Source organism: Piliocolobus tephrosceles, chromosome 4, assembly GCF_002776525.5.
Source record: "Piliocolobus tephrosceles isolate RC106 chromosome 4, ASM277652v3, whole genome shotgun sequence".
In the NCBI taxonomy this organism is placed as follows: domain Eukaryota; kingdom Metazoa; phylum Chordata; class Mammalia; order Primates; family Cercopithecidae; genus Piliocolobus; species Piliocolobus tephrosceles.
Window position 1 is genome coordinate 74,980,764 of NC_045437.1, and position 13,118 is coordinate 74,993,881.

At 40.3% G+C, this 13,118-nt stretch overlaps 1 protein-coding gene and 1 pseudogene across 6 annotated transcripts in view; one reads left to right on the plus strand and one right to left on the minus strand.

Moving 5' to 3' along the window:
* AP3B1 (adaptor related protein complex 3 subunit beta 1) overlaps positions 1-12,752 on the minus strand; it is a 314,641-nt gene extending 301,889 nt beyond the window's left edge. For 4 of the 5 annotated variants that reach the window (XM_023214920.1, XM_023214922.2, XM_023214921.1 and 1 more), the window contains exon 1: positions 12,454-12,724. In XM_023214920.1, coding sequence (XP_023070688.1) covers positions 12,454-12,581 — 128 coding nt within the window. In that variant the 5' untranslated portion in view covers positions 12,582-12,724. Of the gene's footprint in view, positions 1-12,453 lie in introns of all 5 variants that reach the window. The other variant, XM_023214919.1, reaches the window with a different exon arrangement.
* On the plus strand, positions 3,162-4,357 carry LOC111544421 (annotated as a pseudogene). The gene has a single exon (XR_004228909.1). The product of XR_004228909.1 is annotated as a tyrosine-protein phosphatase non-receptor type 2 pseudogene (transcript).
* Positions 12,753-13,118: the final 366 nt, after the last annotated feature.

A 13,118-nucleotide genomic window follows, 5' to 3' on the forward strand; every position in this document is an offset into this window, starting at 1 on the left:
GTCTCTCTGACCACAGTGCAAGCAAACTAGAACTCAGGACTAACAAACTCAATCAAAACCGCTCAACTACATGGAAACTGAACAACCTGCTCCTGAATGACTACTGGGTACATAACGAAATGAAAGCAGAAATAAAGATGTTCTTTGAAACCAATGAGAACAAAGATACAACATACCAGAATCTCTGGGACACATTTAAAGCAGTGTGTAGAGGGAAATTTATAGCACTAAGTGCCCACAAGAGAAAGCAGGAAAGATCTAAAATTGACACTCTAACATCACAATTAAACGAACTAGAGAGGCAAGAGCAAACACATTCAAAAGCTAGCAGAAGGCAAGAAATAACTAAGATCAGAGCAGAACTGAAGGAGATAGAGACACAAAAAACCCTCCAAAAAATCAATGAATCCAGGAGTTGGTTTTTTGAAAAGATCAACAAAATTGACAGACCGCTTCCAAGGCTAATAAAGAAGAAAAGAGAGAGGAATCAAATAGATGCAATTAAAACTTATAAAGGGGATATCACCACCGACCCCACAGAAATACAAACTACCATCAGATAATACTATAAACACATCTACGCAAATCAACTAGAAAATCTAGAAGAAATGGATAATTTCCTGGACACGTACACTCTCCCAAGACTAAACCAGGAAGAAGTTGAATCCCTGAATAGACCAATAGCAGCCTCTGAAATTGAGGCAACAATTAATAGCCTACCCACCAAAAAAAGCCCAGGACCAGATGGATTCACAGCTGAATTCTACCAGAGGTACAAGGAGGAGCTGGTACCATTCCTTCTGAAACTATTCCAATCAATTGAAAAAGAGGGAATCCTCCCTAACTCATTTTATGAGGCCAATATCATCTTGATACCAAAGCCTGGCAGAGACCCAACAAAAAAAGAGAATTTTAGACCAATATCCCTGATGAACATCGATGCAAAAATCCTCAATAAAATACTGGCAAACCAGACCAGCAGCACATCAAAAAGCTTATCCACCATGATCAAGTGGGCTTCATCCCTGGGATGCAAGGCTGGTTTAACATACACAAATCAATAAACGTATGTAGGGACATGGATGCAGCTGGAAACCATCATTCTTAGCAAACTATCACAAGAAGAGAAAACCAAACACCGCATGTTCTCACTCATAGGTGCGAACTGAACAATGAGCTCACTTGGACTCGGGAAGGGGAACATCACACACTGGGGCCTATCATGGGGAGGGGGGAGGGGGGAGGGATTGCATTGGGGAGTTATACCTGATATAAATGATGAATTGATGGGTGCTGACGAGTTGATGGGTGCAGCACACCAACATGGCACATGTATACATATGTAACAAACCTGCACGTTATGCACATGTACCCTAGAACTTAAAGTATAATAAAAAAATAAATAAATAAAAAATAAAAAAAAATAAAATAAATAAAATAAAAAACAGAAAAACAAACAAAAAAAAAAGACATGATAGGGTCACTGCACTCCAGCTTGGGGCACAGAAAGAGACTGTGTCTCTTAAAATCAAAAAACAAAAATGAAAAAAAAAACTTTAAATGACTTTAATGATGTTATAATGGTAATTATAATTACTATGTTTACTATGTACCAGGCACTATTTATATATGTTAAATCTTTTAATCTTCACAACTAGTCAATGAGTGTAGGTACATTATCATCCTCATCCCCATTTTACAGATAAGAAAACCAAGGGCAGAGAGTTGTAAAATAATCTGTCCAAGTACCACTTATTAACTCTGTGCCACATTTTCACATCCATGAGTAGTTCCAGAGTGGGTGTGTCTAACCATCACACCACACTGTATCAACAAACCACACTATAAACTATTTATCTGCCATCTTCCTCCTAAAGAAGTAGGAAGTAAGTTTTGCCCTTTCCTTACACCTTAAACACAATTCAAAAACTTAAACAATCAACTTTCATGGTTTCCCCAAACTGAATTCTCCAATTCTTAGTTTTCTAAGTAAGTTCCAATTCTCTTACTCTCTTCAATGTAGACTTTACTAAGATTCCTCACTGGCCTTCTCCTCACATGCCGCACACACACTTTCCACTCAACAGCTCCAACTACAATGTCATCAACTAATGACTCCTAAATCTACGTCACCAGCCCAGGTATCTGTCCTGAATACCTTATCTATCTATCTAACTGCTCAATGAATGCCAAACTATCAATTCAAATTCAGCAGATCCAAAACGGACCTCAACAGGTTCCCTCCTCACTCCAAACTTACTCTATCCATCCGTGTTTCCAGTATCACAGAATTCTAGCATCATTCACATACTTGTCTAGTCCAAAAACACTGGTGTCGCCAATGTGATCTTTTTAAAAAAATAAATCGTTTTATGTTGCTCCTATACTTTAGCACTCCTTAGTGTGCAAACCTTCATGATAAAATCCAAATTTCTGAGCATGGTATGCAAAACTCTTCATAATACAGACTCTGATTACCTCCTAATCATCTTTCATCAGTCAGTCCCTCATTTCCTCCCAACTATGTGCTCTCGCCATACTGAATTGTTTCCTGTTCCCTAAGTAAGCCATAAATCCTTGCCTCTAAACCAGCAGTATCCAATAGAATGTTCTGTGATAACAGAAATAATCACTTATCTGCATTAACCAATATAGTAACTGCTAGCTACATCACATACATGAAGTGTGGCTAGAGTGGCTGAGAAACTGAATTTTTTAATTAAATTAAATTTAAATAGCTACTTCTGGCTAGTGGCTACTATATTGAACATTACAGCTCTAAACCTAGGTATATGCTATTCTCTCTGCCTGGTATACACAGGTTTGTGTGGAAAGTCCTCATCAATGCTAATATCTAACATTATTAGTATTCATTCTTTTGCAAGGTTATTCTATTTATGTAGTTAATAATTAATAAGGTCCATTCTATATAAGATACTATTTAAATCCTTTAGTGGAGCCAGCTACATAACCTCATTTGCATACCTTAGTTGTTTACTTTCCTAATAGCTAATAGATAGTAGTTTAACTACAATTTGTCCTAAAAGGACTATCATTTTAAGAAATGACCAGGCTCCATGCATTGGTAAATGAAACAAGCAAATTATAATGTCATATTATAAAAGCATATAGCTTTGCTCTAAAAACATATGAGGGGGCGCGGCGCGCAGGGCGCATGCGCCGCAGCGCCAGCGCTCTCCCCGGATCGTGCGGGGCCTGAGCCTCTCCGCCGGCGCAGGCTCTGCTCGCGCCAGCTCGCTCCCGCCGCCATGCCCACCACCATCGAGCGGGAGTTTGAGGAGTTGGATACTCAGTGTCGCTGGCAGTCGCTGTACTTGGAAATTCGAAATGAGTCCCATGACTATCCTCATGGAGTGGCCGAGTTTCCAGAAAACAGAAATCGAAACAGATACAAAGATGTAAGCCCATATGATGACAGCCGTGTTAAACTGCAGAATGCTGAGAATGATTATATTAACGCCAGTTTAGTTGACATAGAAGAGGCACAAAGGAGTTACATCTTAACACAGGGTCCACTTCCTAACACATGCTGCCATTTCTGGCTTATGGTTTGGCAGCAGCAGACCAAAGCAGTTGTCATGCTGACCCGCATTGTGGAGAAAGAATCGGTTAAATGTGCACAGTACTGGCCAACAGATGACCAAGAGATGCTGTTTAAAGAAACAGGATTCAGTGTGAAGCTCTTGTCAGAAGATGTGGAGTCGTATTATACAGTACATCTACTACAATTAGAAAATATCAATAGTGGTGAAACCAGAACAATATCTCACTTTCATTATACTACCTGGCCAGATTTTGGAGTCCCTGAATCACCAGCTTCATTTCTCAATTTCTTGTTTAAAGTGAGAGAATCTGGCTCCTTGAACCCTGACCATGGGCCTGCGGTGATCCACTGTAGTGCAGGCATTGGGCGCTCTGGCACCTTCTCTCTGGTAGACACTTGTCTTGTTTTGATGGAAAAAGGAGATGATATTAACATTAAACAAGTGTTACTGAACATGAGAAAATATCGAATGGGTCTTATTCAGACCCCAGATCAACTGAGATTCTCATACATGGCTATAATAGAAGGAGCAAAATGTATAAAGGGAGATTCTAGTATACAGAAATGATGGAAAGAACTTTCTAAGGAAGACTTATCTCCTGCCTTTGATCATTCACCAAACAAAATAATGACTGAAAAATACAATGGGAACAGAATAGGTCTAGAAAAAGAAAAACTGACAGGTGACCGATGTACAGGACTTTCCTCTAAAATGCAAGATACAATGGAGGAGAACAGTGAGAGTGCTCTATGGAAACGTATTCGAGAGGACAGAAAGGCCACCACAGCTCAGAAGTTTTCCCCATTTTAAAAAGAAAAGCAAACAAAGAAACAAAAGTTTTTCCTACAAATATCTTTGAAGGAAAATTCTCCTTACTGGGATAGTCAGGTAACAATTGGTCAAGACTTTTGAAAAGAAATTGGTTTCTGTAAATCCCGTTATTAATATGTTCATTTTTCATGAAAATTTCAATGTAGTTGGGGTAAATTATGATTTAGGAAGCGAAAGTAAGAAGCAGCATTTTATCATTCATGATTTCAGTTTACTAGACTGAAGTTTTGACGTAAACATTTTTCAGGTTCTTTCTACTTCAATAAATAGTATGATGATATGCAAACCTTACATTGTCATTTTAACTTCTTAGTAAGTATTTTTTTAAAGCATACTGTTTAATGAATTTAGCTGCTCATTTGAGTGCTAGCTTTCTTCAGATTTCAACATTCCATTCAGTGTTTAACTTTTTTGTCTTAAACTTGACATTGTTGTTGTAAATTTAATTGCTAGGAGGCATGGATAGCAAACATTATTATGCATAGCATACCTTATTTCAGTGGTTTTCAAACTATGCTCATTGGATGTCCAGGTGGGTCATCAAGTTACTTTCAACCACAGCTTCTCTGCCTTGTCTCTTTATGTCCCACATAAGGTGTCTGCATAAGGCTTAAGTATTTTAAAGGGGGCAGTTACCATTTAAAAACAGTTTGGTCAGGCGCGGTGGCTCATGCCTGTAATCCCAGCACTTAGGGAGGCCCAGGTGGGTGGATCACCTGAGGTCAGGAATTCGAGACCAGCCTGGCTAACGTGGTGAAACATCGTCTCTACTAAAAATGCAAAAATTAGCTGGGCGTGGTGGTGGGCGCCTGTAGTCCCAGCTACTCAGGAGGCTGGGGTATTAGAATTGCTTGAACCCAGGAGACGGAGGTTGCAGTGAGCCGAGATCGCACCACTGCACTCCAGCCTGGGCGACAGAGCGATACTCCATCTCAAAAGAAACAAACAAAAAACAGTTTGTGGCCGGGCGCGTGGCTCACGCCTGTAATCCCAGCACTTCGGGAGGCCAAGGCGGGCGGATCACGAGGTCAGGAGATTGAGACCATCCTGGCCAACACGGTGAAACCCTGTCTCTACTAAAAATAGAAAAATTAGCTGAGCGTGGTGGCACATGCCTGTAGTCCCAGCTCCTTGGGAGGCTAAGGCAGGAGAATCGCTTGAACCCGGAAGGCAGAGGTGGCAGTGAGCCGAGATTGCGCCACTGCACTCCAGCCTGGTGACAGAGCAAGACTTTGTCTCAAAAAAAAAAAAGTTTGAAAACCATTGGTATAGACAGATATTTTTAATTGATTTGCATAGTCTCCTTGAATGTGTTAAATTATGTTGAAAGTATGAAAGCAGGATGTAGGTGGTACTATATATTAAATAAGATTTATATAAAAAATAAATAAATAAAAAATAAAAACATATGATATACACACACATACATATAAATATATATGTAAAAGAAAAAAGGCTAAAAGATGTATACTATATTAATCAATTTCTTCTGGATGTTGAAATTAGGGTTGTTATTTTTCAGCTAACCTGTATCTGCTAAGTTTTTTAGAAGGAAAAGGGGATATCAGCAATTCTCCGGCAATTTTCCTTCTCTCTACTGCATCATCTATTTTTCCTCCTCTACATCAGTTGGTTCCATCAGCAAACAAGATACTACAGTTTATCCTACCTTAAAGAAAAATTCCTTGACACAACATTCCTCTCCAAGTGCTGCTCCATTTCTCTGCTCCTCTATACTTAAAAACATACTAAAGGCCAGGGGCGGCGGCTCACGCCTGTAATCCCAACACTTTGGGACGCCGCGGCGGGCTGTTCACGATGTCAGGAAATCAAGACCATCCTGGCTAATACGGTGAAACCCCATCTCTACTAAAAATACAAAAAAAGTCAGCCAGGCGTGATGGCGGGCGCCTGTAGCTACTCAGGAGGCTGAGGCGGGAGACTGCTGTGAATCCGGGAGGCGGAGCTTGCAGTAAGCAGAGATTGCACCGCTGCACTTCAGCCTGGGCGACAGAGCGAGACTCCGTCTCAAAAATAATAATAATAATAATAACCATACCAATTACAATTCTTCTTCTCCCTTCTCTCTTGAGCCCACTCATGAGGTTTTCAGCCCCACCAATGCACCTAAACTGCTTGTCAAAGTCACCAAAGTCCTGCCCAGTGACAAATCCAAAACTCCCTTCTCAGTAATCATCTTACTTGGCCTATGTGTATTATTTGACACAATTACTCCAGGAATGTCCCAGGACTGACGGACTCTGACCTCCTTCTACACTCACTTCCTCGGTGTCTCATCCAATCCCATGATACCTGATGACACCCAAATTTATACTTTAGCCTGACTCCTCCTCTAAGCTCCAGACTCTGATTTCCAACTGCCTATTTAGTATCTCCACATGGATGCCTAATCGCATCTCAAACTTAACATGCACAAGCTCTTGGTCCCCTTCCCCCTTTAAAAAACAAAACAAAACAAAACAAAACAAAAAAACTCCTCTTTGCACAATATTCTTCATTTTAGTTGACAGCTATTCCAAACTTCCAGCTGTGTAGGCAAAAAACTTTGTGTCTACCCTTGATGTCTTTTCTCCCTCACACGTATCACATCCAAACTATTAGCAAATCTCATTGGCTCTACCTTTCAAATATATCCATAACTTACCCACTTCTCTCCACTACCACCAATCTGATCACCTTCTCTTGCCTGAATTACTGTAATAGTCTCCTTGCTGGTCTCCTCACCTCAAATCTGCAGTCTACTCCTAGTTCAAGAGGCAAAATGTCCCTCTAAAGGGTAAACAATCATTTCACCCCTCTGCTCAAAATTCTCCAAATGGCATCCCTTCTCACTCAGAGTAAAATCAAAGACCTTACAATGATTTTTCCAGGCCCTACACAATCAGGTCTCCACCTTCCACTCTGCCCCTTATCTCTCTGCCCTCATATTTTACTAATTAATTTCCCCCACATCTTCTTGACCACATTCTCAACCTAGGCTTTAAACAACTTGCAGAAAACCCATTCCAAGAATAAAGTTGAGTGATGCCTAGCTCTGCCAACCTATGATTTTGGAACCACCCTACTATGGTTTCAATGTGCTCCCTCCAAAATTCAAATGTTCAAACTTAATGGCCAATATGATGGCATTAAGAGGTGGGGCCTTTAAGATTTAGTCATGAGGGCTCCTGCCTTCATGAATGAGATTCAGGTCCTTGCAAAAGAGGCTTCACAGTCTTCCATCCTCTTGCCCTTCTACCTTCTGCCCAGTGAGGACACTGCATTACTCCCCTCCAGAGGATGCAGCAACAAACGGCTATCTTAGAAGCAAAGAGCAGCCCTCACCAGGAAACTAAACCTGCCTGTGACTCAATCTTGGATTTCCTGGCCTCCAAAAATGTGAGAAATAAAATTCTGTTCTTTACAAATTACCCAGTCTCAGGTTTTTTGTTATAGCAGCACAAAACAGAGACAGGGCCTTATTCGTTCTTCTCTCATTTGTCCAGCTACCATGCCAACTCACTCAGCTGAATTAAGGACACGACTTCTAATTAGGTTGGTTCCTATCAGCAATATAAATAATCAGTCCATCAATAAACAGATATTGGCTATAAAGTGTTCACTTTTGTAGATCTATTAAGTCTTTCCAGCTGATATGCTAAATAAGCCTTCTCTAAATACACGAACCAACGTTATTCATAATAATATGAAATAGAGGAAAATCATTTCCTTCTTGATTATTCCACTTTAAGCTCTTCATTTAAAATTTTGAATTTGGACTGCAGGCCATTTGTTTTTGTCAGTAGTTCATTTATATACACAAGTGCAATACTGTCAAATTATTTCACTATATTTGTCATTCTATGGGCATTTATAACTTTTCATGCAGCAAAAAAGAACATTTCAACCAACCATCTGTCTGCCTTTTTCATGTGCTTTAATCATTCATCTCTGGTAATGTTGCTCCAAATACTAAATATTGTTTAAAATAACATAAAATCTCACATTTTATGATTTAAAAGTTTGAAATTTAATTTTCAGATTTTTCTCCTCAAATTTTACCAGATCAGTGATTTTAAAAGTAACATATCCTACTGTCAAGAAAGAATATTTTCTTGAATATTTATTAAGATAAAATGTAAAAGTCAGAACTGACTCTCCTTCAAGGAGATATGCAAGCAAAGCAAAATAAGATGAAAGGTTTTATAATCTGCTGGAAAGTAAGACTCTGTTTATAGGCAGTATTTCATCAAATTTCTATTCAATGTAGTAAAATCTTATTTAATTTGAAATATATTTCAGGAATTAAATTATATTATAAACGGAACCCTACGGCACCACTGAAATGACAATCCTTAAGTTCAATAGTTGGCCCTTTGTAAAACTAATGGTCTTATCTTTATGAAGACAAAAACAACTAGTTTAGCTGCTAGGAATGCACTGCAGATACTAGTATACAGTTTCTTCTTTTGTTTTTAGTCACCTTGGAACAAATGCTGAAATTTTAGTGAAAAATCAATAAAATACTAAAATTTCCTAATAACTTAATGTACCCCTTGTTTAAAAAAAAAAAAGTAGGATCCAGTTTACATATATAGCAAGTAAATATGTTAACATCTCTAATGACCATAAATTTCAATTAGCTAAACATAATTAACAAGACAGATCAGTTACCAAAACTGGAATTATTAGAACGCAAGGTATTTAAATCTTCAGAACTTAAAGATGATCATATGTATAACAGTATGCTAAAAAAATCATGACTGAAGCACATTTTCATAGCAGCATCCTGAACTCCTGAGCACACGAGAAAGGAATTTACAATGAGGAAGGAGCCCGTGCCTCTTCCTGTCATGCTTATGACTCAGGGCACCAATATTTTCAACATCTCAAACTAAAATGTCCTTAACATTTCAAAATTCCAGCATTCCCATTTTCTTCGGTAAATCACTGTTTACACAAACAATGGCTTACAACAAATAATTTTCTTTTTGTTTGTTTGTTTGTTTTGTTTTGTTGTTGAGACACAGTCTCGCTTTATCGCCCAGGCTGGAGTGCAGTGGCCGGATCTCAGCTCACTGCAAGCCCCGCCTCCTGGGTTTAGGCCATTCTCCTGCCTCAGCCTCCCGAATAGCTGGGACTACAGGCGCCCGCCACCTCGCCAGGCTAGTTTTTTGTATTTTTTAAGTACAGACGGGGTTTCACTGTGTTAGCCAGGATAGTCTTGATCTCCTGACCTCGTGATCCGCCCAATTTGGCCTCCCAAAGTGCTGGGATTACAGGCTTGAGCCACCGCGCCCGGGCACAAATAATTTTCAAAAGGTATGTCACACTGAAAAGTTGAATTACACAATTTAACATTAATTGTATACTTGAATTACTGACGGTTAGTTCACATTAACCTTATGTCTCCAAATAAAGTCTAAGTTTCTTAAAAACAAGATAAAGATCTTATAATTGTTATGTATTTTTATGGTGAAAACACAGAGGAATGAACCATACATATGGAATAATCCAAGATTTGGAGGTAAAGATGCCTTTGAAGACTGGGATAAAGACTAAATAAAAATCCTGATTGTAAAGTTCATTCCATACCTACATGACAATTCCCAGTCAGTTAACTCTAACCACAGCAAAGACCCAAGCAATCCCATGGAGAAAATGGTTGTTCTGAACCTACACACAATTAGCTCCAGGGTGATGCTGTAATACAATACAATGGAAATACCAGATGAGGATTTCCTTCTGCATAGGGTCCACTAAATCAGTCGTGCTTCATTTTTTAACACTGGCTAATGAGAGAGCAAATGTTAATGGAATCTAAATCACTGAATTGAGTAAAAGGATCTGAAAACATTTTATTAAGCAAAATTATGAGCCAAACACTTTGTTAGGCACCTTCACACAAATTATAGTCTTTAATATGAGCAGAATGTGTAAATGATTTATCTATATAAATATTTAAGAAATATTCACTGAGCAACTACATAAACTGAAAATACAGAATGAGATAAAGGTTTAAATGAGAAATACTAGGATAAGCAAAAAGAAAGTGGAGCAAGCTCTAAACAACTAGACCAACTCAGAGCCTCTGAGTTCAAATTCAGACAGTGCAATGTTCTAGCTTTGCGGCCTTTCCCAAGTTAAGGATCACGCTCCAATTTCCTCACGTGTAAAGTGGGAGCAGCTGGTAATAACCTGCAGGGTTGTTAAGAAAACTGAATGAGATAATAAATGTAAAGTGGTGACACAAATACCCAATAAATATCTTTTGGGGAACACAATTCAACCATGGTTATTTGCATATATTACATACCACCTCAAATCAATTAGCTACTTTTATTTTAAATCCAACCTGTTAGGTCACCTCAAGAGCACTGGTCACAGAGTCAAAGCCATAAGTTTTTTGGGTTTTTTTTCCAAATCAGGTCAAAATTTGACAAAAATCTTTTTCCTTTTTTTTTTTTTCTTTTTTTGAGACGGAGTCTCACTCTGTCACCCATTAAAGTTAGAGTGCTGTGGCGCGATCTCGGCTCACTGCAGCTTCCGCCTCCCGGGTTCAAGCGATTCTCCTGCCTCAGCCTCCAGAGTAGCTGGGATTACAAGCACGAGCCACCAAGCCCGGCTAATTTTTGTATTTCTAGTAGAGACGGGGTTTCACCATGTTGGCCAGGCTGGTATCAAACTCCTGGCCTCAAGTGATCCACCCGCCTTGGCCTCCCAAAGTGCTGAGATTACAGCCGAGAGCTGCCGTGCCTGGCCCCAAATCTGACAAAAATCTAAGGGAAAACATCTTAGATGTTCACAAACCATAAAAGTAAATTAATTTGCAAAACAGATTGATGCCGATTTACAGGTTAATTCAGTCTAAACATTTTGCTAACAGTAAAGGCAACAAGCTCCGTACTTGCTCTAGAACAATGGATCACCAAATGCATATAATGCAAAATGAAATCAGTTACCTTACTTTTAAACTTTTCTAATCTGGGAAAAAGGAAAAGAAAATAATGTATCGTACATGCTATCTATATGATTTTGATCCTCAATACAGCCAAAATGTAATCCTAATTTCAAGTAGTAGCACTTTCTAGACTACCCAATATTGGTAGTAACGTTTAATTTAAATTTTAATTATACCCTCTAACATATCTGCAAAGCTATCAGCACAGCTATTCTACCTTAATTTAGCATGAATTTAGCGACAGACTATTATGTGACCATACTGCTTAGTAATGAAAGATTTAAAATAAGAGAAACGTAAAAATGATAATTCTGGTAAATTTAACCACTACCAACCACCCCAATTACCACCATCCCACCCCCCAAACAAACAACTTGGGATTTCTTTCCATTTCTCGGTGATACTTTTTACAAAACTAAGTGTACCTTGTTTAACATTCGTTTTTAAAATTCACATTATTAATTTGTAAAAGTTTAGGATTTGTTCATAGTAACACTCTTAAAATATTTTCTATTCATATGCTTATTTTGGATTGGTGTTTTTGTCTGTAGTGCAAAGGATATATATAATCCAAGAACAGTGATACTGGTATAAACCAGTTTGTCCATTCTAACAGCCTAAACCCACCTCTCTCGTCCTACACTCCGGGGCCACAAAATAACTTCCCACAAGCAACACTCGCACTCTCACCTTGATCAAAACACTTGTTTCACCCTAATCAGGGAATGTATCAAAGTCTGATCCGGCGAACGGTAAATAAACTTAGAAGACTATGCTCAAAATTCAGACTCCTGAGCCCAGACCAAGTCCAATTCAATCAGTGTCTTCAGGGTTGGGATCTAAGCTCACCAAGTGGTTTCCTTTTCACTAAAGTTTGAAAACTACTAGAGACCCCTACACACACACGCCCCAAACTCCCCCAACTCCCACCACCGCCAACCAACCCCACCCACCCACCCGTAGGACACGTTACCGCCCAGCTCTGCTCAGATCTCAGGGCGACACCGCTCCACTCCAGGGACCCCACCCGGCGCCCACTCCTCCGAGTCCCCAGTTCCTCCCTCCCATTCCCGTACCCCAAACCTTTCTCCTCACTTCTTCAAATCGCTGCTAAAGAGGCCGAAGGCCCCCGAGGGGGAAATGGTTGAGGTCGCCTCCTGACCCAGCTCCGTCGCCTCCCCTCCTCCGGACTGCTCATTGTAAGAAAAACTGTTGCTGGACATTGCCGCGGTGCTGGCTGGTGCGGGGTTGGTCCTGCTGGGGGGTTCTCTCCAAAGGGTTCCAGTCCAGAGGGCACGGAACAAAACTAGTTCTCGTACAGAGGAGCGCGCGCAGGCGCTTCCGGACTCGTCACGGCTCCCTGAGCCGACCTGGCAGTCCACCCCCTGCGCATGCGCAGTGTGCGGAAAGGCAGGCTCCCACCCGGACCGTCCAGGCCTGCGCGGACTTCCCTGCTCCGGGCTTTAGAGGTAGCTGAGCTGCTGCGAGCCCGGCTGCAGAAAGGGACGCAGCGGGTGGCGAACTGCCAGGCTCCCGGCCCGTGAGGGGTGTCATTGGAGAAGGATACCCATTGCATCCATTTTGATCCCTTAAGGGGTTTCCAGACTCAGGGCAGCTCTTTGGTATACTTCTGTAAAGCAATAGTTTTCGGATTTCTCCGGAAACGCCATTTAGCATGCCAGATCACCTTTCCTAAACCCATCACGATCACTTCGCTTGTTTCGGCTGCTCTCCTCCTTCCGGCTTTGCCTTACTTTCAT